The 23,468-nt window shown below is 39.2% G+C and overlaps 1 protein-coding gene across 1 annotated transcript in view; it reads right to left on the minus strand.

Moving 5' to 3' along the window:
- Positions 1-23,468, minus strand: part of LOC124410232 (probable G-protein coupled receptor Mth-like 1) — a 103,561-nt gene that overhangs the window by 17,952 nt on the left and 62,141 nt on the right. The window contains exon 4 of the mRNA XM_046888445.1: positions 2,313-2,497. Coding sequence (XP_046744401.1) covers positions 2,313-2,497 — 185 coding nt within the window. The remainder of the gene's footprint in view (positions 1-2,312; positions 2,498-23,468) is intronic.

The raw sequence follows: 23,468 nt of genomic DNA on the forward strand, positions 1-23,468 counted from the left end.
AACACAGTAAGTGAAAAACTACGAACTGTCATTTATCTTGCACCTTAAGGTGCTTATAAAGACACGTTGCACACCTCGAAAACGCGGGGATGCAAAACTCTTGTGCCGCTTGAGCGATGAGAGTGAAACTTGGGCAGTTAATGCCTTATTTTTGCAAAAAGTGGAGCGTCTTTTGAATTTTTCAAAATTTGAAAAAAAAATTTACAGATCGGTTACCACTCACAGAAATTGGCCAAATTTTCACAGTTGCACTGAATGAATCGAAATTTCCCGTACGACGCCACTCGGCGGTGATAAAACACATATTTTGAGCCCAATCCCCCGAGATTTGATGGTGAAATGACGAAATGGCAGCTGATCTGGTTTTTGATTACGAAGAACACCAAAATCTCATTTTGGTGACATTTGTTACCGACATTTCGGGCATGCCGGTAATGCATGCGTGTAATGTCGGTAAAAAATTACGGGCATGCGTGAAATGTCGGTAACAAATGTCGCCAAAATGAGATTTTGGTGTTGTTCGTAGTCGAAAACCAGATCAGCTGCCATTTCGTCATTTCACCATCAAATCTCACGGGACTGAGCTCAAAATGTGTGTTTCATCACCACCGAGTGGCATCACACGGGAAATTTCAATCCATTCAGTGCAAATGTGAAAATTTGGCCAATTTCTGTGGGTCAACCAATCTGTAAAACTTTTTTCCGAATTTTGAAAAAGTCAAAAGACGCTCCACTTTTTGCAAAAATAAGGCATTAACTGCCCAAGTTTCACTCTCATCGCTCAAGCGGCATAAGAGTTTTGCATCCCCGCGTTTTCGAGGTGTGCAACGTGTCTTTATAAGCACTTTAACCTAGAGTTAACAACAAAATACTACTATGTACAGATATCAAACGGTACAATCTCACTTAATAATTGCCGCTTGTTGCAGTAAATATTGAAAACTGAGAATTTGACGTGTTGCATCCAAACGATGCTAACTATTTGATATCAATAATCGTAGGCAAATGACAGAGGAATGAACGACAAGAGTATTTTGGTATGTCAGTTTGAAAACAGATAGGATTTTGGTGATTTTTACCAAAAGCGTATGAGACATAGGTCAACTGTTAGAAAAATTGAGGTATCCATGAAAGCTCACATCGTTTGGTGTAAAATTTCTAGCACCAATTGGAGTAAGAGGATCAAAATAACGCCCATGGATGGTTATTTTCACACAAAATAGTGTTAAAATCACCACCAAAATGGTGTAGAATTTTGTAGAACATCTTTAGTGCTGCATATTTTCAACACCACCTATCCAATAGTCTATCCTTGGAACCATGGTGGTTTGGTTGACCAAGCCATTGGTATACGAAAAGAGCAGGCAAAGCTAAAGTGCAAGTTTGAGTTATTACTTAGGGTAAGTATCAGCAAGATGGGCTATGGAAAGGCAAAAAGGGATTTCGCTTCATTTTAGGGATTTCGCATTCTGTTTTGATGGATATAAAAAAATGATACAAAAAACGAGCATAAGAAAAAAACAAAACGTTATCGAATTTAAAAACTATTATTTACACTTATAGTTTAAATTGATCGAATCATAAAGTTTAAAGTAAAGCTAAATTTCGGCACGAGACGACGAACCATAAAAAACGTGCCCACCTTCAACGACTTCGTTCAGCCAATTGGACCTTCCCCTATTCCGAAATTTTAAAGGGTCAGAGGGACGCTTGGCCTTTCGGGGATAATAACGATTTTCATCCCGGGGCATAAATTTATATCAGTCACCGTACATTAACGAATCGCATCGATCTTTCGAAATGGGTCTTCCTATATAGTCCGTGCAGTGGTAGTTGGTTCCATTTCGTTAAATCCCCTCTTGGAATGCTGCATTTCTGCCCGTTCTCTCGTGTCCCGCGAACGTGTGGAAGGCATTTACGTGTATTCAGTGCTACCATACATGGTGTATGCATGTGTATGTGGGTATTTATATACTTTTATATCTACCCCTCGGCTTGGCCGCGGGTCGACCGTGTATCGTGAAGCGCCAGGGTGTCTTCGGACAGCCTAGCCGGCTGGCGCCGGATTTATATCTACCCCATAGCCGGCATCCTCCGTGACGCGATAGGCAGTCGTCACCAAGGGCTATTGCATCGGTAAACCAGACTCCGAAGTAAGGAAAAGTGGCGCTCTTGGAGTGACGGAAAAGAAAATATCCAGACTCGTTTTGCCAAGAATTTTTTCAATGGCCCCGTAGAAAATTTTTTGAGATAACGAGCAAGACCACGTATCTCGTTGTCATTGTGAATATATACATTGACTTTTCACTTACCGTAAAACCAGCAGTATTTCTCGCCGAAACGTGGTCTGAGAAATATGAGTCCAGGTTGTTCCGGTAGATTGTCAAGCAGTGCTGCTAAACCGGCTATAAAGAGAGGACCGCCCCAAGCGTAACAGGCGTACACCCTAAGCCTCAAAATTTCCTGGCCCTTTTCCAGACTCGCCGGCCTCAAGTCTCTGCAAGAGAAAAAGAAAACACTTTACTTCGTGAGTTTATTCCGCGTGGCGGACCGTGTCAACATTTAGAAGGATTAGAAAGATACACATGGAATTTCAACGAGAATTTGTTGTTTAGTAATATCAAATGACTTTTAAATTCTGAACTACGTAGATAATAAAAGATCTAACAATCAGACTTGCTGTATTTCCAGTTCCATGCATTCGAGAATACGTATCGCGAATTGATCAAATTTAAGCATGATTCTTGCAGGCTCAATCGAACTGCAACCCAAGATGGATAAGGACTATGGTTTCGTGTTCTGTGACATATACAACTGAAGTCGTATTAATGTGCTCATTAGTTTCAATCATTCATCACGCCATTAGAAAGTTGTAGTACCAATTTCCTGATCTCTTTCTCGAAAGTGAGCCACAACCGACTGTGAGAATGTAGGGTGAGGACGTCATTAGGGATTTGGGCCTCCTGTAGTATGGATGTAAGATCTGCATCGATCATGTGCGAGCCAGCTTTGCCAAGTGGGAGAAGTAATAAATAAGAGTGATGTTGGCATTAGCGTTAGTGACAGGTCGTTGCTACTCAGGTATAAGTGTATACGTTATAGCATGTGAGCATGTACACGGTTGTCAAGACGTCGCTTTATTAGGGACGGGACATGGAAGTGGTCATCGTCGCGGACGCCAGCGAATCACCACCTTGAAATAAATGTCTGGATTAAAAATACTCTGTCGATGTCGTCCCCGTGCCGACTATAAAATCTCAGAGCTGTAAAAAATCAATGTCCCTGGTATATCTATAGTAACACTATGTTCTACGGGGCTGTTATCCACAACGCTTCCCTCAGCCAGAAGCCAACCACATATTAAAATCGATCAATAGATGTGTCATATTTCTGACGCACAAGGAAAAGAAACTGCATCCAGACATTTAATGGATGGCACTTGATCGGCCACATCCGTATCCAGGTTTTCTCAGCCGGGAAAGAGGCTCACTCGATTACTACTTATAATACCAATGCAATATTGTAAGCAAAACTTAATTAGGTCCTAACTAGGTTTAAGTCATGCTCTTACTTGACCAACTGAAATCACTTTTATTACAGTTTTCAGTAACGACAAATTAGTGAGGCTGTGATGAAGGTTATGTCAGTGGGCCGAGTAGAAACTAAAATTACCTTGAGATTGTGTACCTTACTGAAAAATGTTTAGAATGCAGTACAAAAGATTTGTGGCATCAGTTAGAGTAACGAAAGTTATTAGGTATGATTTAAAGTCACCTAAAGCTTTATATTTATAACTTGGAATCGGATATACGGACTGATTGAACCTGAATTCTATATAAAGGAGTGATTTTCAGAAAATTCTACTCCGGCTTTTCAGTTTTTTACATGGTGTTATGGTCAGAGTGGATATAGGAGATTCGATAACGGGAGACAACGCAACGTCAATCAGTTGAAGCATCGACATCGTATTCACGTCGCGACGTTGCGGTAATTTCCCGCTGAATACTGATCAGCATGAATGACGTCCGGAATTATGACGTCATTAAAACGGAGCTCGAACAATGACTACGGACACAGGTTTACGGTTATAATTATTGCCCGATAGCTTTGTACGATGAGACTGGGAAGGTGCTAGAAATTTTAACGAGTTTGAAATCATTCCATCGCCCCATCTCGGCGGAATCATAAACCGAACCCAACAATGCGCTCGTGACGTCCAGTAAAATTTGAATCCAGAATCGAACTAGTTCAGGTCCATGATTTCTGAATATTGCTTTATAATACTACAGATTTCAGAACCATTCTGCTCTTGATACGTACATCTTAATGACGGATATATAGAATCTAACAATCATCAAGATCATGGAGTAACAAAGGATCTATATCCAAACTTTTAAGAAGTTTTCCCAAAAAAATTGTTATAATCCGTAAAAATTTTGTAATCGAGGAAAGCATGATGAATTTCGGGGCAATATGAGGGGCGTAATATTGGAGAGGCTTCCGCCCAATGGATGAAAACGATGAGGGGTAGAGAATGGTTGGACTTCACATGCGTATCGATTGCGTATAGGATAATACACGAGTCATGTTAAGTTGTGATGGATTAGGATAAGTTAGGATTAACGAGACCAACTGTAAACGAGCTCAAGTGTGACTTCCGTGGTTCCGTTGCAGGATATTGGCAGGAAGGTGCAAGCTCACTGTAGTTCGTGAGCATCGCGTGTTGCATGGAAGCGAATTTCTTTCAGCTTGATCTTGCAGGCGTTCGATACCCAGTGTGGAACAGAAGCTGGAATAGAAAGGGATCGAATACCGCAGCACCACGTCGTTATATTGCTCTCATTCTTTGGGTTAGGATGAATTTACAACGACTGTCAACGAGTCTCACCCCACAGTCTCATTGGAATCAGGTTTTGGTCTAGTCTCTCATCACAGGATGAAAGGCGACGAGATGATCGTGTTAGATAAATTAGGAATTCGACTTGATTCGGTGTGAACGAAAGAATGTTCAAGTTCTGGAGGCAGATCTCGCAGTGTGAATTCAGCTGTAGCCACTGAACACGAATGAGGGAACAAAGCGAGTGCAAACTCGTTTCTCCAAGTTGAAGGATACCTGGAATCGTGAGGTCATGAGACCTCGATGGGATAATAGGTGAGAGGGCCGCAGGAGAGGGTTGAGATGTAGATTTGCACGCGGCAAGAAACGGTCCGCGAAACTGTACAAAGCGTCACGAGAAACTTTGGAATAAAATTTCTTTTCCTCTTTGAACAACGTCAAATATTCAAGCCGAGTTCTTCGCTAGCTTTAGGGACTCCCTGTCCCCCGGACAGGAGCTCTCCAAAGTCCTCGAGACGGTTCTCCAGTCCAAACACACGGCTTCAAACCAGGAGTAAAGAGTACCAAGGGAGTTGACGGTTGTCACTGACAAGTGGTCATTTGTTGATGAAGGCAAGGGTCGTCTAGCCGTGAACATTGGAGGCCTAAGACTGGAAGACCGATCATCAAATCGGTGCTTGATTTTGGAACGGGGTATATATCGGTGTGCTCTGTGATGTGATAATGGCAACTTGTTGTTCTCGAGGAACACTTCATAACGCGATCCTTTAACAGGATTGTTAACCATCCAATAAAGTCTACAATGACAGTGAGAGAAGCTTGTGAGGGACAGTAATCTGTAGGTATGACCGAAAAGGTCATAGTTACGTAGACATCGGTAATTCGTACTATAATTACAGTACATGACCTAGGTGCAAGCTGGTCTCACTGTCTGAAAGCATATCGTTTGCAGTACGCTATCTGGGCGTGATTGGCTGTATCGATTTAAGTTGGAATTAATCACATTACTATGAAAAATCGACGCTACTACATTCTAATGTATCGTGGAGTACCTACATTTTGTAAATTAAGTGTGGTTATCGGTATTATGATTTTCTCTGATTTTGAGTATGCAACTGAACAAGTTACGGTTCAATATGCAAATAAATCGATTTCGATATTTGAGTTTATCACATGAAATGAAGATGTGTCCATAACTCAATGTGTCTTGAAAAGATCTAGCATTTATATATTTGATGCACACAGTGGCTACAAGACTTCTTGGGTAGCTTACAGCTTGTCCTTGACAATCGCAGGACAAGGACATTCTCGAATGATTAAACCGCAACACACGACCTTTCCGAGCGTCGTGCTGAGAGAAGATGGAATAAATTCTTATAGAATGTATGTACACGTATAGGTGTACCGGCAGCCTCTTTCGGACGTGGAAGACCAGAATCTATATTGTACACTCAAGGAGTCTTGACGGTTTCCCATTTGCGAAGAAGCGGAACGAGCGTCTTGTACAAACAACTGCGCTTACGGTAGTCACCGCATCTTGTGCAAAAACGTTAAAGTAGAAGCTGTAAGTATATGGGTGGTACCGAGTACTGATGGCGGAGCAAGCAGTGCAGAGTGCAAGAGAAAAAAAAAATTGTAAAAAGGATAAAAGAAACAAGGTAAACTGACTGCATGCCGTGGCAGCGTTTTTTATCCGTGTAATTATTTACCTCATAAATACATTCCATATTGTCGCTCGTTTTTCCGCTCGCACTCATTTCCAAGATTCTAAGATTCTTGCAGTTATCCACGCCTTTCGTATTGCGCAAAATTACACTGAATTTTTCCACACCAGTGCTCGTTGCGAACGCGTTGAAGAAAACGACGAGGAAAACTTCATATTGTATGTATCACATACAATATTATACACCTTCTTTTCCTTCAAGACAGCAACTACATTTCAAATGTGTAGAAAATTTCTGTTCCAAGCTCTGTCTACGGATTTCATTGGCACCCTTGAAAGATACGATTCTATGAATAAAGTGGAAGCTTAATGCGCCTCATTAAATCCAAAGTAGCGACTTATAACTTGGCGCCTGCAGTCGCGGAGGCTTAGGTTCAATAGGGCAGTCTGCACGTTCCTGACGTGGCATTACAGAGGATTTGGATAGGAATGAAAGCCTGGCGTAGGGATTATTATACCCTGAACAAATCATTGCAACCGAACGGCTGGAAAAGACCCGGCACGTTCAGGTCCCCCGGATCCATTGTCGACCGTATATCTTTACAAAACTGTATTATACATACTATATATATATTCACCAGTTCCGAATCCTCACCCCGGAAGGTCTTATTCCGCTGGGGGATCTTCCCGCAGCGGGATTTATTTGACGGTCGCACTGCATCATATTTCAGTTTAATAAAAACCTTTTCTTCCTCATGAAAAGAACCCATCTACCAATGCTCAACGGCTTTTCGAACCAAATCTTTATTCATAAAGGACTCGCCTTTTTCCCGATGATAAACGGACAAGTTTTCGATTAACAACGTCTCGTTTCTCTCTTATACGGCAGCCTCAATTACCGGTTCTGGTACCAGAGCCCGGGGTCGCCGAGTATCCTTGGTTTAAAAATACGCGAACCCATCTCTCACCACATGGTCTGAAAATTCGCGCGTGCTTGTAGACTGCAGCCGCAAATGGACCACTCGAAAATCAGGGTGTGGAGCGTAGGAAACGGATAGCAGACTTCTCACGTCGATGTGTGTAGTGAAGCAATGCAGAAAGCTACACGCGATTGCTGAACACCAAACGGACGCGAGCAATGATGTGAAAGTGTTCCAGGAAGCAGAGGAACGCCAGCAGACGATAGACTGGTTCAAAAAGCGACGAGAACGTTTCAGGCCGGACAGACACCCCATTCATTCATTGGCGCGAGTCAAAAGGTAATGCGCTTTTAAGTAGATGAAATTAATGCACTGAAGTTGCGAAGACGAGAGACGAGAGACGAGAGCACGTCGCGTCGGGCGCCCAGAGTCATTGGAGAGGCTCGTCTGCTTTCTCTTGCTTCCATGCTGGCGCGATCCTGTGTCTGGGACTGCGATTAATTCCTCTCTTGCATTCACAGAGCGGTTTAATGTATTCCTCAAGTCTCTAAGGTCGCCGTAATACGCTTTAGTACCTGACTATTCTGCAGCCGCGGCGAAGCTGCTTATAATTACGATGATTGTGGAGACGATACATGTTCATCGACCTTGTGTCTTAGAACAAAACTGAATAGACAACCAATTTACACGTGACACGTTATGCAAACAATTCCAAGATACGGAAAGATGCGGGAAGCAAAGTATTCTTTGAATGAATGTAAAATTGAGTCGAAGAAATTAAGTTCATGAATCTAATTACAAATCAAGTATTCTAAACGTTTTAGTTGTAAAACCTTTTTCTAAATTTTTTGTTGTACTTCGTCTATGAACCATTAATTCCATTCACTGTCAGTGGGGCAAATAACATTGCTTGAGCTTATTTAAACGGTTCTCCGTTCCTTTTCTCAATTTTTGATATGGATCATAGGTTTCATAAAACCTCGAATTTGGTTTCTTGTGATTAGTAGTTTCCGAAATGACAGTCAACTTTTCAGCCATCGGTATTGAAACGACCCTCCCCTGTGCAATATTTTATCATTAATTGGGGCATGTGGCTCAATCACACACGTCCTTTCTACAGCCTTGAAATGACAAGGACGGGGTGTTTTGTGCAGCGGTACTGTCCTTTGTGCCTTTGCATTCACAAGTTCTAGGCAGTCCGATGAATATTAATAAGCTACCAGTCACGCTGGCGCAGGCGAAGGGTTCTTTTTGTTCTAATGTACAACGTAATATGTATACATACATCGATCGGAACAGCTGCCCCACACCTCAAATTGCATAAATGTATGCGTTGCGTCTCATGCCAAGTCGTACAAGTTTCCGACAAAAACCAATTTTGTAAAGCCATCGCGGACTCTTTCCGAGCGTTTTATTGCCCTCTATTACATCTATGGTTCGGGTTTTCTCGTTACTATTCATGCACATATGTTGCAATAGTAATCGGCAAAAAATGCATACACACATATATTTATGACTCTGAAATGAAGTGTCGAGTGGTTATACAAGCAGTATCAGAGGTGACTTTTACGCTTTTCGTCGGTTTTCAAAAGGGTTGCATCATTTTGTTTTTTTATACTTATTTAACCACACAGACAACTGTTTTCAAATTTTTATATCGATTTTCCTGCAATAACATGATCGCATTTTACTTCAATTCTCAAATTGATTCTCAATATGAAGAAATAATTCTAGTATCAATAAGAATTAAAATTTCAATCAGATTTAATACTAAAAATACTAATGAAGTCTACGCAAAACAGTTTCGCAACTCAATTGTCGTCCATCAAAACACTCCTCGGTTTGAAGAATAGCCTAATTTACAATCAGTAATTGTTAGAATTCAGGCATTGAAGAAAATACATAAATGTACAGATGAATGAAAAAAGGAATATGGAAGAAATAATCAAGAATTTTAAATTAATATTCTTATTAAAAGTTGTTGATTTTCTTAAGTCGAAAATGATGATTAAATCTAAAGTGACGGTATGTCTTTCCGAAAAAATGTACTCAGGCAATACTTATCGGTCCACTTAAACGATTTTGATAAAACAACTTGGATAAAAACAAGCAAAAAACAGTTGAATAAATACTATCCATGTCGAAATAAAGCATAAAGGTATTGCATAAGAAAATGAGGTCATGAGGTGGCATGGTGAACGCCTTTTTTGTGTTTTGGTCGACGAATGTATAAACCAGAAGTATCGTTTGTTTTTCTTTCCGTGCATTCAACGGCGATTAGCCCGTCTTCGAGTTGTCTTATCGTACGAGGTGAAACAGCAACGTTTGCCTTGCACCACGCGTTGGAAGTAAACTCATTCCTGTCACGTACTCGTTGATTCGAGCAACTGATCGGACTGTTCATTTAATTGCGCCTTTGAACTCTGTTCGTATATAAGTGACGTGGCTAGGTACAGAAGATCCTTTCACGTTTGTGGGATACTCTTGCGGAGGTGGAGGTGGAAGTGGAGGCGGAGGCGGAGAGGCCGCACTATGTGCAGACGGTCGTTGCAGAGGTCAACCGCAGCGGATATTATCAGATTTTTCACGCTGTCGTTTGAAGCCTTCTGACGCCTACGATGCTTTTAGATGATATTTCTGACCGCTTTTTCACACTTATGAAAAATGAAAATAGCCGAATACTGTTCAGTCAAAACATGTATGAATTGAAAATATTCGGGATAAGAGCGCATTTTTGTGAAACGGGATTGAAACTCAAACCTGAAGTAATTTTTGAAACAGAAAAATTTCACGTTTTTTGCGTTTTCCCCAAAAATTGCTATCCATGGATGAAAAATGACTCGGCCATCGTGTAGAGCGAAAAATTCTACATCGAATTATGTCCTCATATGTCCAAAACGGAGTTGGATTAATAAATTAAGGAGAAAGAAATTATTTCATAAAAATTCCCCAGATGTCGTCGATAAGTAGAATTTCTTTTTTCTTAATTTGTTAATTCGACACCGTTTCTGACATATGAGGATATAATTCGATGTAGAATTTTCCGCTTTACACGATTGTTAAGTCATTTTTCATCTGTAGATAACAGTTTTTGAGGCCAACGCAAAAAATCGTCATATTTTGTTCTTTTCTCGAAACACCAGCGATACATGTAGCTCGAATATGACTACAGATTTGAGTTTCTGAAACTCGAAAACCCCGACACACAAAAATGCAGCCATATCTTGAATATTTTCAATTCAGATCTATTGGGACTGGACTAGTATAGAGAATTTGTACTTATATACTGGCCCAAAAATACAGCTCATTACTCAACTCAACTGCAACTGAATATTGTACAAAAATATGATTCTGTCAGTCAGTACACAATTAAATTAGTGGTGCGTAAGAAATAAAGCCTTTTGCAAAATGTCGATTAGCGATTATCGACTGTAATTCATCAAAGATTTTATCTCGAATGGCCAAACGCTTGATTCAACTTTACTGCAAAGGTTTAAGCTTGACGGATGAGATTCCTAAGCGTGTCATTTAAAACCTAACTTTGATACCTTTGCATAAGGTTTTGATGAAAAAATTGGCCTCAGGGTGGCGAGTCCTGTGAGTCTGGCTACCCTTCCCGATATTCAAATCAGCACTTGACCAATTTCTGCATGCCCCATGGCTCTTGGCACCAGCTGGCTAAATGCGAGGAGTGTTGAAAGAAAATTCTTCTCGGTCATTTCCCTCTCTTTTTGCAACGTAAGCTTATCTCGTGCTCAGTCTTCCGCAAGAAGTAGCAACCAAATTGAAAATTTATAGCAGTTGAAAAATTCTCGCATGATTTTAGAAAATATTCAATAGATGGGTAGCAGCTCAGGGACCTGTTACATCAGACCAATGAAATTTTATGAGAAGTATTAGCGCGTGAGATTGAAAAAGTGCACCCACTCACAATGGCAAAAATTTTGCACGTACATTATATGTTATTGTGCTATAGCGATAAAATTAACATTCAAATTGTATTATATGTTGAAGTAAATAATTGAGCTGTGATGTCACCTGATAAACTTAGATCAAGTCCTGAGTATTGATTCGCTCACCGAATATTATCGATAAATTTAATTTTCAAAATAAAAACAACAAAGAACATAAAATTATGATTGTAAATGAATAATGCTTTGCAATAAAGCTATTCTTACTGTATACTGATTACTGATACATATTTTAGGATGTTAAATTTGGCAATGGGACAGAATAAAGATTAAGCTTCGAGGATGAAATAAAGGTTAATAAATATTACAGCACAGTATCCGCTTTTAAATGTATCTTTTTCTACTGTCCCGATCCGACAAATATGAATTCTTGATTTCAGTCACTGAAAATATCGCATCATCACAATTTTCAAATTTTCATACAAGAAGTATTTTTGTTATTTTCGATAGATTTGAACAGTTGTTAAAATAAATTTTTCGAAGAGTACACAGACTGGACGAAAAAATGTAAAAAAAAAAAAAAAAAGAATTGCAAAAGCCTCTTGATCACTTTTTCAGTTTTTCAAGCATATTCACGAATACCGGGATTTATTCAATTTCCATTTTATGTATGAACAGTGAACACTGTCCACATTTTATCAATATCAAATGTTTGCTCGCGTCATTCACATATGTGGTGCGGAAAGCGAAGAGTTTTTAAAAAAAATTCGACATGCTCGTGATATTAAATTTGCGATCTCTATTAGCCGGGTTTAGCTACCGACCCGCGAAGCGCGCGAGCGAGAGCTTCGTCGCTCACAATCAGAGAGTAATTAACAGAGTTACCACACGAAAGCTAATCAATTGCCAGCAAAGCCTGCGTGCAGGTGTATAGACCGACCAGGAAATATTAATTACTGTTTGGTCAGAGCTGAGGCATTATATACGGTGGCTATTGACGTGCTTCGATCAAAAGTTCGTTACGTAGAATTCTGAATTCGAGAGGCAAGTTCTTCAGGCTTTCTGTGGAAAGACTGACGACTTGGAGCGGGGTTGAAATTCCAAATTTGAAAAGTTGCGAAAACGCTAAATTCCGATTTTTTTGGTGGCGAAACTTAAGATAAAGGTAACTTTGACGAAACATCGAAGTTTCGAATGGTCCGAAACTCGTCATTCAAAGTTCCGAAAAGGCATAACTTTGAGAAGTTAAAGTTCCGAAAGCGCAAAAATTAGAAAATTCAAACATACGAAACATCGAAATTCTGAATGATCGATGATTTTCAGTTCCGTGAATTTCTGGCTCGGTGAAGCTTCACCATTTCGATCTTTCTTTGTTTTGGATTTTCGATTCATTCAGACTGTTGGTTTTTCTGATTTTTCGCAACCACTCATTGAGTAAACTACGCTGTGTGAGTATATTCTATTTTTCGAAATTTTGCTCTATCGTAACTTCAATTTTTCGAATCTTTCATTTCGAAACTTTGAGCCGTCCGGTTTCGAAACATATTCTAAACTTTGATCATGCATGAAAGTAAAAAAATTTCTTTACTTCGTTTCGCCATCAAAAAATTCGGAATTTGGCATTTTCGCAACTTTCCAAATTCGGAATTTCAACCCCGCCCCATTCGAATGATCATTATAACGTTTAGCTGCTAGCTTCAGCCTCGTAACCTAACCTAACATAATCTAACCTAACCTAACCAAAACACGCCCCCCCCAAGCGTAGACCAAAAAGAGTTCGGTTCTTAGGCGTGCTGTAAATTTGAGAATCCCTGCATTTTGGGGATCACGCAAGCTTTGGACCAAAAGACACGAATGGCAGATACCTATGACGCGGTGATCCGTGTAGTTGCAGGAACAAAACCTTCCCGGATGCACATCGACTCATCTAGTAACAGGGTAATCATGTCGCGTAGGTATGCTTGGGTCTGTGGTGGAGGAGGATCGCGCAATGATCAAGTAGACTAACACAATCTCTGTCTGATACATCGATAGGCCGGGAAGCACATCGTGCACACCTCAGTCGGTATCGGAAAGCGATTACCGCTGAAACGTATGGCCATCATCATTATCGTCACGGTCATTATTACCAGCGTGGATGCTGCGCTGCACCGTTGCACCAGTGTATAGGTATGTACCTACAACAAACGGGCATGAATATCCTCCGTAAGCGAGACCGTTAATCAGCAGACTACGTTATTAAACGCTGTTACACGTATCTGCGACGATGCAATCCCTGCGATTTACTGGATTTTTATGTTCACTGGTTTATTGTTTTTACCGTTTCCGCAAAGTCCATGAACCGATATTTTTCGCTGGAGGTACTCCCCGTTATACATTGTTACACTGCACCATCGTGTCTGTCAGAAAATACGTCGAAATATAGAATTTCAGAATTAAAATCGTTAGAATAGAGGAATTTGGACAATTTTATTTTCTTTCACGGTTTTACATTTTCAAGTTCGATGGTTAATTTCGCTTTTTTGAGTATTCGATATTGCGGTGATTCAGTCGTCGTAAAGTACTTTGAATATAACAAACATGTGATATTCTTTAATTCCACAATTTTCCTGGCTCAAAATCGAAAAATTGATACACTAAGAAACTGTATTTGCATCTAAAATTCGATCGGCTAAGATGATACGTATGTAAATTATGGGTGCGAAATAAAATTCGATATAATATATTGCACAAGAAGGAAATAGCTTGTAAGACAAATTGTGTGCTGAGATTGAACTGATTTTAATGCGGCGTCACGTATCACGCAGTGTTTGCAGATGAAGTTTAAATCACTTACGAGAGAGATCAATTATTTGATAATGACCTTTACGTCCTAAACGATCAAGTACTGTAATCGAGATTTGATTATAATTCTAACTAATAATTAAAATTAGTTATTTCAGAGCTGTATCGACTTTTCTGGTTTAAATCATGCATCCGGAAGTACATCTAATTTGAATATCCAAACCTGTTGAACAATTTATTTGTATATCAGGCGTTAATTTCTACTCACTACCGTTCATGGGTCACATTGATAGTCACGAGTGAAGCTATTAGATTCAAATCAGTTCATTCTTGTTCACGTGTCTATGAAAGAAAAGGAATTTTCATATCCACATATGAATTCGACAGAATTGTATCTCCGCTACATAAATCTCGATTTAAAAACAGAATTTCCATCGCAAATTTTCAACCTCTTGTTTTTTATTTCCGGTCTCCGGTGGGATTTGCAGCTTGGTCCGACAGTATCGTGCAGGTATTCGCAACGGTCGAAGCATTCCAGTAACCAGCGTCATCTGGCATCCGTTCGTCGTGCGCTCCTTTTTTCGCCATTCTTTCATTCTCTTTCTACATTCTACTCGTCGCAGTTCTGCGAACGTCGGAGCCTTCCGACGACCTTGCATCCTCACCACGTACAGACCTGGACCGAGAAAACCGAGACTGAGGTCACCACACTCAGGTGCAAGTCGTATTCCTACGGTCCATCGGCACCTACATCTGCCCATCCACTAGGCTTATAAGGAAAGATGACTCAGCTTGTAATCTCAGAGCGTGAATTGGTATGTGATCGTTAGTTCAGGCAGATCAATGAAGAATTTCTTTTTCATTTTCACGCTATCCCAAATTTATTTACGAAAAAACTGGCCATTTTTGAACTCGCTATTTATACTTCGCTCACAGAATGTCAATACTTCGAAAAGTACTTTTGTGTTTGAAAACTTATATCTTCTCTAAAGTCAACTAAACGTGACTCATTGGCAGACCCCTTTCCATGCTACAGTGTATTTAGTGCACGCGGTTCAGCTGTGTGTGCAAGGACATCATTATCTACGAAAGAACCTGACACCCTGGTCAGGTAGTTATAATTGTTTTATCGAACGCAGGGAGTCTTTGATAATGAGAATGAAGTTTCGAGCTTCTCGTATGGTGCCGGATGTCGGGTTTAAAGTTTCCAGAAATATATCGAGTTACTAGCTACATATGGAGCTTATTAGAAAGCCTGAATGAAAAGCAGTTCCGAGGCCCCTTTGAAGCGAGTTACCGCAACGAAAACTTACAATAGTACGATGTTTGAGCTGTTCATTGTTTCAAATAACGCTTTCAGCGTTAAATTACTTCGAGCATGTTCATAACAAGAGTTATGGCCAAGGTATGTATTAGGGTGTTTAAAAAAAAGACGAATTTTTTTTTTCTCATGATGTCTAAAAATTTATAATACACCTGAAACCAAAAATTTTGGTGCCAATATGAGCTCTTAATATCAATAGTAAGGTTTGCCTCTATCCATTTCTTCATTTTCTATTTAAATAACACGGGAAATTTTATTTTTTATTTTTGAATTTTTATTACTTTGGAACGGTTCATCGTAACAACAATCTGAAAAAAGAGATTTGTAGGAAATTTAACGTTCTACAAAATACGTCTGAAGATCAAAGTTCCTCAGATAAACCGTTTCAAAGATACCAGCGATCAAAAATAACACTAATCAAAAATTTCAAATATTTTCCAATAAAACTACAAAAAAATATCATATGCCATATTTATATTATTTTTTATGTAAAATTACTTTAATTCTGTTATCCTGAGACTGTAAACTAATATAATATAATAATAATATAAATATGGCACATGATATTTTTTTGTAGTTTTATTGGAAAATATTTGAAATTTTTGGTTAGTGTTATTTTTGATGGCTGATATCTTTGAAACGGTTGATCTGAGGAACTTTGATCTTCAGACGTTTTTTGTAGAACGTGAAATTTCCTACAAATCTTTTTTTTCAGATTGTTGTTACGATGAACCGTTCCAAAGTAATAAAGGTTCAAAAAAAAAAAAAGAATTCCCGTGTTATTTAAATAGAAAACAAAGAAATGGATAGAGGCAAACCTTACTATTGATATTAAGAGCTCATATTGGCGCCGAAATTTTTGGTTTTAGGTATACTATAAATTTTTTGGACACCATAGGAAAAAAAAATCGTCTTTTTTTGAAACACCCTAGTATGTATGGCCTCTGACAAAGATTGGTGGCACACGAACAACATATGAACGTTGCTCATCCTAGCTGGTAAGAATTTGAACTATCGCACTGGACAAAAATTTGACTTTTTTAGTATTCAGGAAACGTTGCAGGTCCCTTTAAAAATCCATTGGATCGTACCGCGATGCACGGTGGAAATCTCGGTCGCGAGTTCATCAAACTGGGAAGGCAGACCTCCACGCACGTCGAGGTTAGGAGAGAGTAAATGGGGGACGCGGGAAGAGATGAAGAGAAAGTTTGAAAATAAACCTAGGATGAGTAACTGTGTTCAGAATCCATCGAATGAAATACCGTCGTATTAAAAACAGATTCAAGTCTCTGTTTGTGCTGCCCTCAACCCTCTAACCGCGTCCGTATTGTGGTCAGGAAACAGTGCTATTCGCGTAACACGATCGTGAACCTTTATTGACCGTATTGCATTCGCAAAATGAGCAAGAAGACAAGGACATTAAAAATCTGCGGAAGTATTAACGACGTATTTTTCACAATTGCTTTTCAACATTGCTGTTGTAGTGCAATCGTTAGGATATCCATACGTAGAGATGTCGATACGTCGTTCATGGATGGTAGGAGTTACCTTGTGAAAAGTTCTCCCTGAAAAATTTTCAAACCAAATGTTTGAGATTATCGCTCTGGGAATTATTTCACGCAATGTCTGAAATTTTATATTTTTACAAGAATTTTTTACATAAAGATTTGACGTTTTCGTACAATCAGAATTCAGCCTGATGAACTTCAGGTTATGACTAGTTCAGAAATCGCTGAAAATTTCCTTGAAATTAATTTAAAGCAGCTGGAAGTCATTTTTAAGCTGTTTGAAAGAGTTTGAAACCACTTTGAAACCGTTTGTATCGTGATCTGTAAGTGAATAGCACCTTGGTTCAGCATCTATTAGTCGATTGTGGAGAAGAATCTCTACTTCTGGTCGTCAATTCTGAATGCACGCAAAATTTTAGGTAAAATCTGGAAATCATAGTGATGAAATCTGATTTAGCAAAGTGCTGTGGAAAAATCAATTCAATTGTAATAAAAACTGCTTTCCGAACAGAAAGAACTTTGATCGAGGATTTTGTATTTTGAATACTGATGTCGGTAATAAATGCTAGAAAAAATGTGTCCACATAAGTATTTCAGTAAGCAAATTATAAAATTTATACTGTTTGAACATGTTATAAAAAGAAACTTCTTCAGAAAAATTTTTCTTGCAAATGCTCTAACAATAAATCAAAATCGACAATGTTGAGGAGTAAAAATAATTTACTCCGGTTTGAAAATTGAATGGCTATTTCAACCCAAGGGAAATAATACTTTCGTGAAACTTCTGCATATTTCAAAAAGAGAGAGTTAAAAAGTATTTGCACTCGCTGGATACAATGGGTTGTAGAATACGCGAACTTTCTCTTTTCTGAAGCGCAGAATTACGGGCGTTGGCATGGAAAATTCAGCGTCGCTAGATCTTCCTTTGGAACAGTTCAACGTGCCTCGACAATCTTATTCAGTCCGGCTATGCGTGGGAGACAGAGCTGAACAAGGTGTCATTGTCCGGTCCTTACAAGAGGCATCTAGCTAATAAACGCGAGGCTACTCGCTGAGCCAGAAACTCGACGCTCTGCTTCCACGGACATAGTCGAGGATGTTACCATGCACAGAGAGATGAAAGAAGACTCAGGTAACATTTAATCTATGCACCTTGTACTGATTTATTCATGACTTTGATCCATAGGTTATTCAATTACGCGTCACTCTATCTGTGATTGCTAATGTAATGGAATTGCATTATAAATAGCGATACACAATATGACAAGAGCGCACTTTATTCTTTTCGCGAATGATTCGGAAGTTTGTGAAACATCGAGATAACGCGTTTTTAAACACTAAGAACTCACACCGAGATATGCAGACAGCAATCAAAAAACTGTCTGAAAGGTGCATGCCTCGTTTGGTATGGTGAATGATGTATGCGATGCATGGATTACAGCATTCAGGTCATGGTCATCGAACGTTGTTTTCGTCATGCTTCGTCTGAAGTATCAATAAAAACGGTATTAATACTGTCAATAATTTTTCCAGCGGTATAAAATATCCATAAAATTATTTTAACCGGCCCGCATGAAACATGAAATATAAAACTTTAGTCTTTCAACCGGTGAGCATTGCATATTATACGTATATTTCTGGGAGTGTAGTGACTTGTTGATGGTGTAGGTGGTGTGCGATAATCGACGCTAACTTGATATTCAAATCACTTTTCGAGCTCCTGCTGCACGTACAAAACGCGTTGGATTCACGTCATGTTCTCTGTTACGTTGGTATGTCGATTCGACGTGTCTCTCGAGCACGGGTTGCGACTGCACGACGTTGTTGTAGTTGCATTAAAAAAGAGTGCAGACACCCCTGGATGTCGCAGCGTATACCCATGGGCGAGAAATCAGAAATCCATTAGCAAATTATTCCATGATAATCTACAACGCGGTCCGCAATTTTTTTCCGCATCAATTCCGATTTCATCCATTCAACTGCAACGAATCAGAATAAGGGAGGGGGGGAGGGTGGTTGGATATTTTTCACTGCAGTATAATAATAACAAATGGATCAGTTTTTACTTTCAGCGAGACGACTGGCGCCATTGGACTGAGTGTATCGACTCGAGACACGAACTTTCCAGTCTCGAAAAAAAAACAAAAACATTGAAAGTGAACTTGGAAAAGAAAGAACCGAATAAAACGAACGTCAAGTGCATGCGGCTCCGGATGATCTTGAGTTTCTCCGAAAGACGCATGACTCAAAACTGTCGGCCATACACGTGTGACTCTCTTCAGCTCTGACACGGGTTGGTTAATTCACGCCCCGTGAATATTGCGGTATGCGCTTTACGGAGATTTTCAAGAGGCTCGGCTCGAAATTACAGAATTGTAAACACGACCCGTGGGCATACCGTTTGCGCGTTAACACTTACTCGATGGAATGTTAAAAGTGTCAGAGATTTAGCTTCTTCGTACATATGGCACCTGTGTGCGTGTACTGGCATACACGCATCGTGAACGATGTGTTACTACTTATCCTTACACACGAAAATCTGTTTAAGGGGGGTTTTTGGTGTTGTTGATTTAATTTCTGAACTTGGTTTTTGCTTAGCACCATGTTAACGGGGTAAAAATAAGAGTTGAAGGTGAAATTTCGGTTTTTAACAAAAAATTTGAATTTGGGGGTTCTTAGGGATGCTCGTTCCATTCCTGAAATTGATTTTCATTCCGCAGCTCCCTGAAGGGTTGAAAAATAAGGGTTGACGGTGAAGTTTTTAAGTTTCTCCAATTATCAATAGTAAAAATACAAATCCAATGTCCGATTCATGGAGTTCAAATAGTAGAAGAACTGGCAAAGAACGTGAAAGTCAAAATTCAAATTCCTAAAAATTCATTATTGTCATTTTTCTTCATTTACATTTCAGTATCCGCCATTTAGAATGCACGATTCAGATAGCGGATTCATAGTTAACAAACCAAAAAACCTCGGAGTAAAAATTTTACAATCATACGATTACTTGAAAAGTATGTACTTCAAAGAGTGTAGAATAATCATATATGATTTGGGTAATTCTTAGGTTAGGATTTTGAGTTTAAAAAATCTGATTAATTAGTCGAACAGAGCATACCAATAAACAATTGCATATAAATTTTCGTCCAAATAGATTAAAATTTGAGAAAGTTATTCAAGTTTGTACATAGATGATGCAATACTAGGATTGACACAGTTTTTTTTGTAAGTAAGGAATACTCCATACTGACCATACCGATTTATGGACGATAGTGTGCTTTTCACACGAGAGCTGTGACAGTCTGGAAACTTAATCCTACGAACAATTGGCAAAAGTATCTATGCCGCGAATAAGAGGAATGACAAATATTATATCCGTGTGTATAATTGACTGAGCAATGCGGAAGTTCACTGCAGTTGCCCGAGATGTTTATTAAGTGGGATTAGCGTAGGTTTGTTTTAAATTTTTATAAATTACAGCATCCTGATTATGACAGTTTGCAATTAAGTGCAATTGCACTAGTTTCCGTGTCGTTTATAGCTCTGAGATCTATCCGTCTGATGATGCATTGTTAGTGAGCGCCTGATGTATCACAGTGTAATAAGTGTAATTACCTATGCGGATTGAAACACACGCTTAAATTCCTTTTGAGAAAACCTCTACACTAGGGAATTACAAAAAAAACTTCTTTCAAACGTGCATCAAAATTTCGACATTATAGAGCATCTCAAATACCTATTTATGTGGCATGCCCGTAAACCGCCTGTTTTTTTGGCAAGGTTAAAGATTTCAGGACGAGCTGAAGGCGAGCCGGAAGCGAGTACTGAAATTATCCGAGCCAAAAAACGATTTACGGGCATGCCACATACAATATTTTTCACGGTTTGGGCATTGAAAAGCAAAACGAAGAGTGAGGTTATGTCGCGATCTCTTCGACGAAGCTACTTTATTCGGCAGTTTGGGATGCGCACTTTGAACTGCGCATCAAAACTGCGGAATAAAGACTTTATTCCGCAACTTTGTTCGCTGCCGTATAAAGCGTCACTTTACGGAACGAAAACTGCCACGAAAAGTGGACTTTTCAATGCCCATGCCGTAAAATAGAATATTTTAGCCAAGTATGAGTTCTTAATATTAATATTTAGAGATGCTCATTTTATTTTTCTATTTCCCATTTGAATAACATGTAAAAAAAAGATATTTTGATTTTTTTTTTTCCTCGTAAACGGCTTGACTTATCAACTATCTAAACGCAGATTCTTATATTAAATTATACGCTCTATAAAAAAGTACTGAGATAGAATTTTCCTAACTCTAACCGATAAAGAGATAGTCGCATATAAATATCGAGTCATCTTGAATATTTTTTAATCGATTATAGTTAGGAAAATTCTATCTCAGTACTTTTTATAGAGCGTAAAGTTTCCTGTAAGAATCTATATTTTGATAGTTCACAAGTAAAGCAGTTTACGAGAAGAAAATATTGAAAAAAAATCTTCTGATTTTTTCTTACGTGCTATTCAAATGGAAATTGAAAAAAATAAAATAGGCACCTTTAAATATGAATATTAAGAGCTAATATTTCGCTAAGATATTCTATTTGAGATGCTGTACCGAAATTTTGATGCGCGTTTGATAAAAAAAAAAAATTTCATCTCTAGTCCACCCAGCTTTACAAAATACCCATCAAATCTTCGGGGTTTTTTTTACTCCACTTGATAAAACGAAAACTGACAAAGTCTTGTAAAAATTCGCAACGCAATTTTTTCCTACCTATATATGTTGTGTGTCATGCATATTTAACATATTTCCACAAGTTTCTGAACATGTACCTCGATTCAAGTCACGCTCGTCATGATAAGAAGAAGACGAGACGCGTTTCTTTCGGTGACCAAGGGAACCGCTTGTCGCCGTTTCCTGTTAACGGTTATTCCAACATGAACGCTGCAACTGTCTCCATCCGTGTTCGCCATCAGGTTCACCACGTTTGCAGTGGCCAATTCCACTTCCGGTTACGCCGTAGATCTCGTACAGGTAGCGTTCAATTACAAGAGACCAGGAGCGAAGCTCATTGCTCTCATTATTTGCCTCGAAGAGCACGTATCCCGTCAAGGAAACAGTTAAAACAGTTCTCTGGATGTTGATCCGGATTCTTGACAAACCCTAACGGGTTTCTTTTGTCTTTTCATAACCTCAATCATAGGTCCGTTCCTTAACCGAACCGTGACGATCCGGTACGTAATGGCGGGTATTTCTTGGATTGGCAATACCATTTTTATAGATAAAGATAATTGCAAATGACAGATGAATTTTTAAGTCAGGTCGAGTTCTGTATCAGGATTATAGATGAGACACGTTTCACATATACTGAACTATTAATGTCGAAAAAACGTGTTCGAGATTGAATTTTGGTACCGAAGATCTGACGGAACGCTAGTCGATCGACTTCATCATGTGTTGGAAATGAAATATGTTTTGTACAATTTACCAGATTTCAATTTACGATAAACGGTTCAGCAAAAAGTGAAGAAGAAAGAACCTGCTGCGAGCAGAAATTAAATGAACGACTCATCGTCAGCCACCGTCCTTATAACGTCATGAATAGAATTTTCGGTATTGAACGGAAGTTTTGGGGTGTTGAAGCATGAAATTGGCGCATTGGCCGCCTTTGAGGGGACGTTGAACGTGGGGGCGCATGTTTGAAGCTAAGTAGAGTCGAGGAGGGTGTTTCATGCAATATTTAAACGACCGAGATTCGAGGAAGCTCAACGAGGGTTTAGTTTCACCCGATTTGCTCGCGAATGCACACGATGTGAAACAGAGCGAATTTACTCGTCTTCAGTAACGACGTGGAGCGACGCGAAGGAGGAAAAGTAGGTACATCGGACACGCTGGTTTTACGACCACAAACTTCCGGACTTCGGTCTACTTCACTGACGACCAGGTTTTTATCGTGATACTAGTCTTCACTCCGCAGACAGAAAAACATCACCATGTAATAAATAAACCTTATTGACTTATCGATGATATATTTGCTTTGCACTATCGGATCTAACATTTGCTCTGTCTAAGGGTCAGTTTTATCGCACAACAGTGTCGTCCGCTTTCCGATAACCAGAGTTCACCGTTCGCTTGGTCACGTTCGGCGGGAAATTCAGTTTTTACAGAAAATTACGTACAGAGTGGAAAAAATTGTTATGCATGTTCGGTGCATCCAGTTTTCGTCAGCCTGAAAAATACTGTGGATAAAAAGAAAAAATTCCTTTTCAATTTGTAACGAAATTTCATCATCAGTGTATTTATTTTCTAGCCTATACCTTCAGGTACGAACAATTTCGTTTTCAAATTCCAGAACAATGACTCGACCCGATGCGGATAAGATTTGAGTGAAAATCGCGTAAATGTTTTCGGCCAAGTTGAGGCATCAAACTTTCTAAACCTTCTTGTATCCCCATTACGAAACAGAGATGCTCTAAGCTTTGTTACTATATTAACATTATTTTTATAATAATTTTGATTAATC

This window comes from Diprion similis, chromosome 9 (assembly GCF_021155765.1).
Source record: "Diprion similis isolate iyDipSimi1 chromosome 9, iyDipSimi1.1, whole genome shotgun sequence".
NCBI classification, from domain to species: domain Eukaryota; kingdom Metazoa; phylum Arthropoda; class Insecta; order Hymenoptera; family Diprionidae; genus Diprion; species Diprion similis.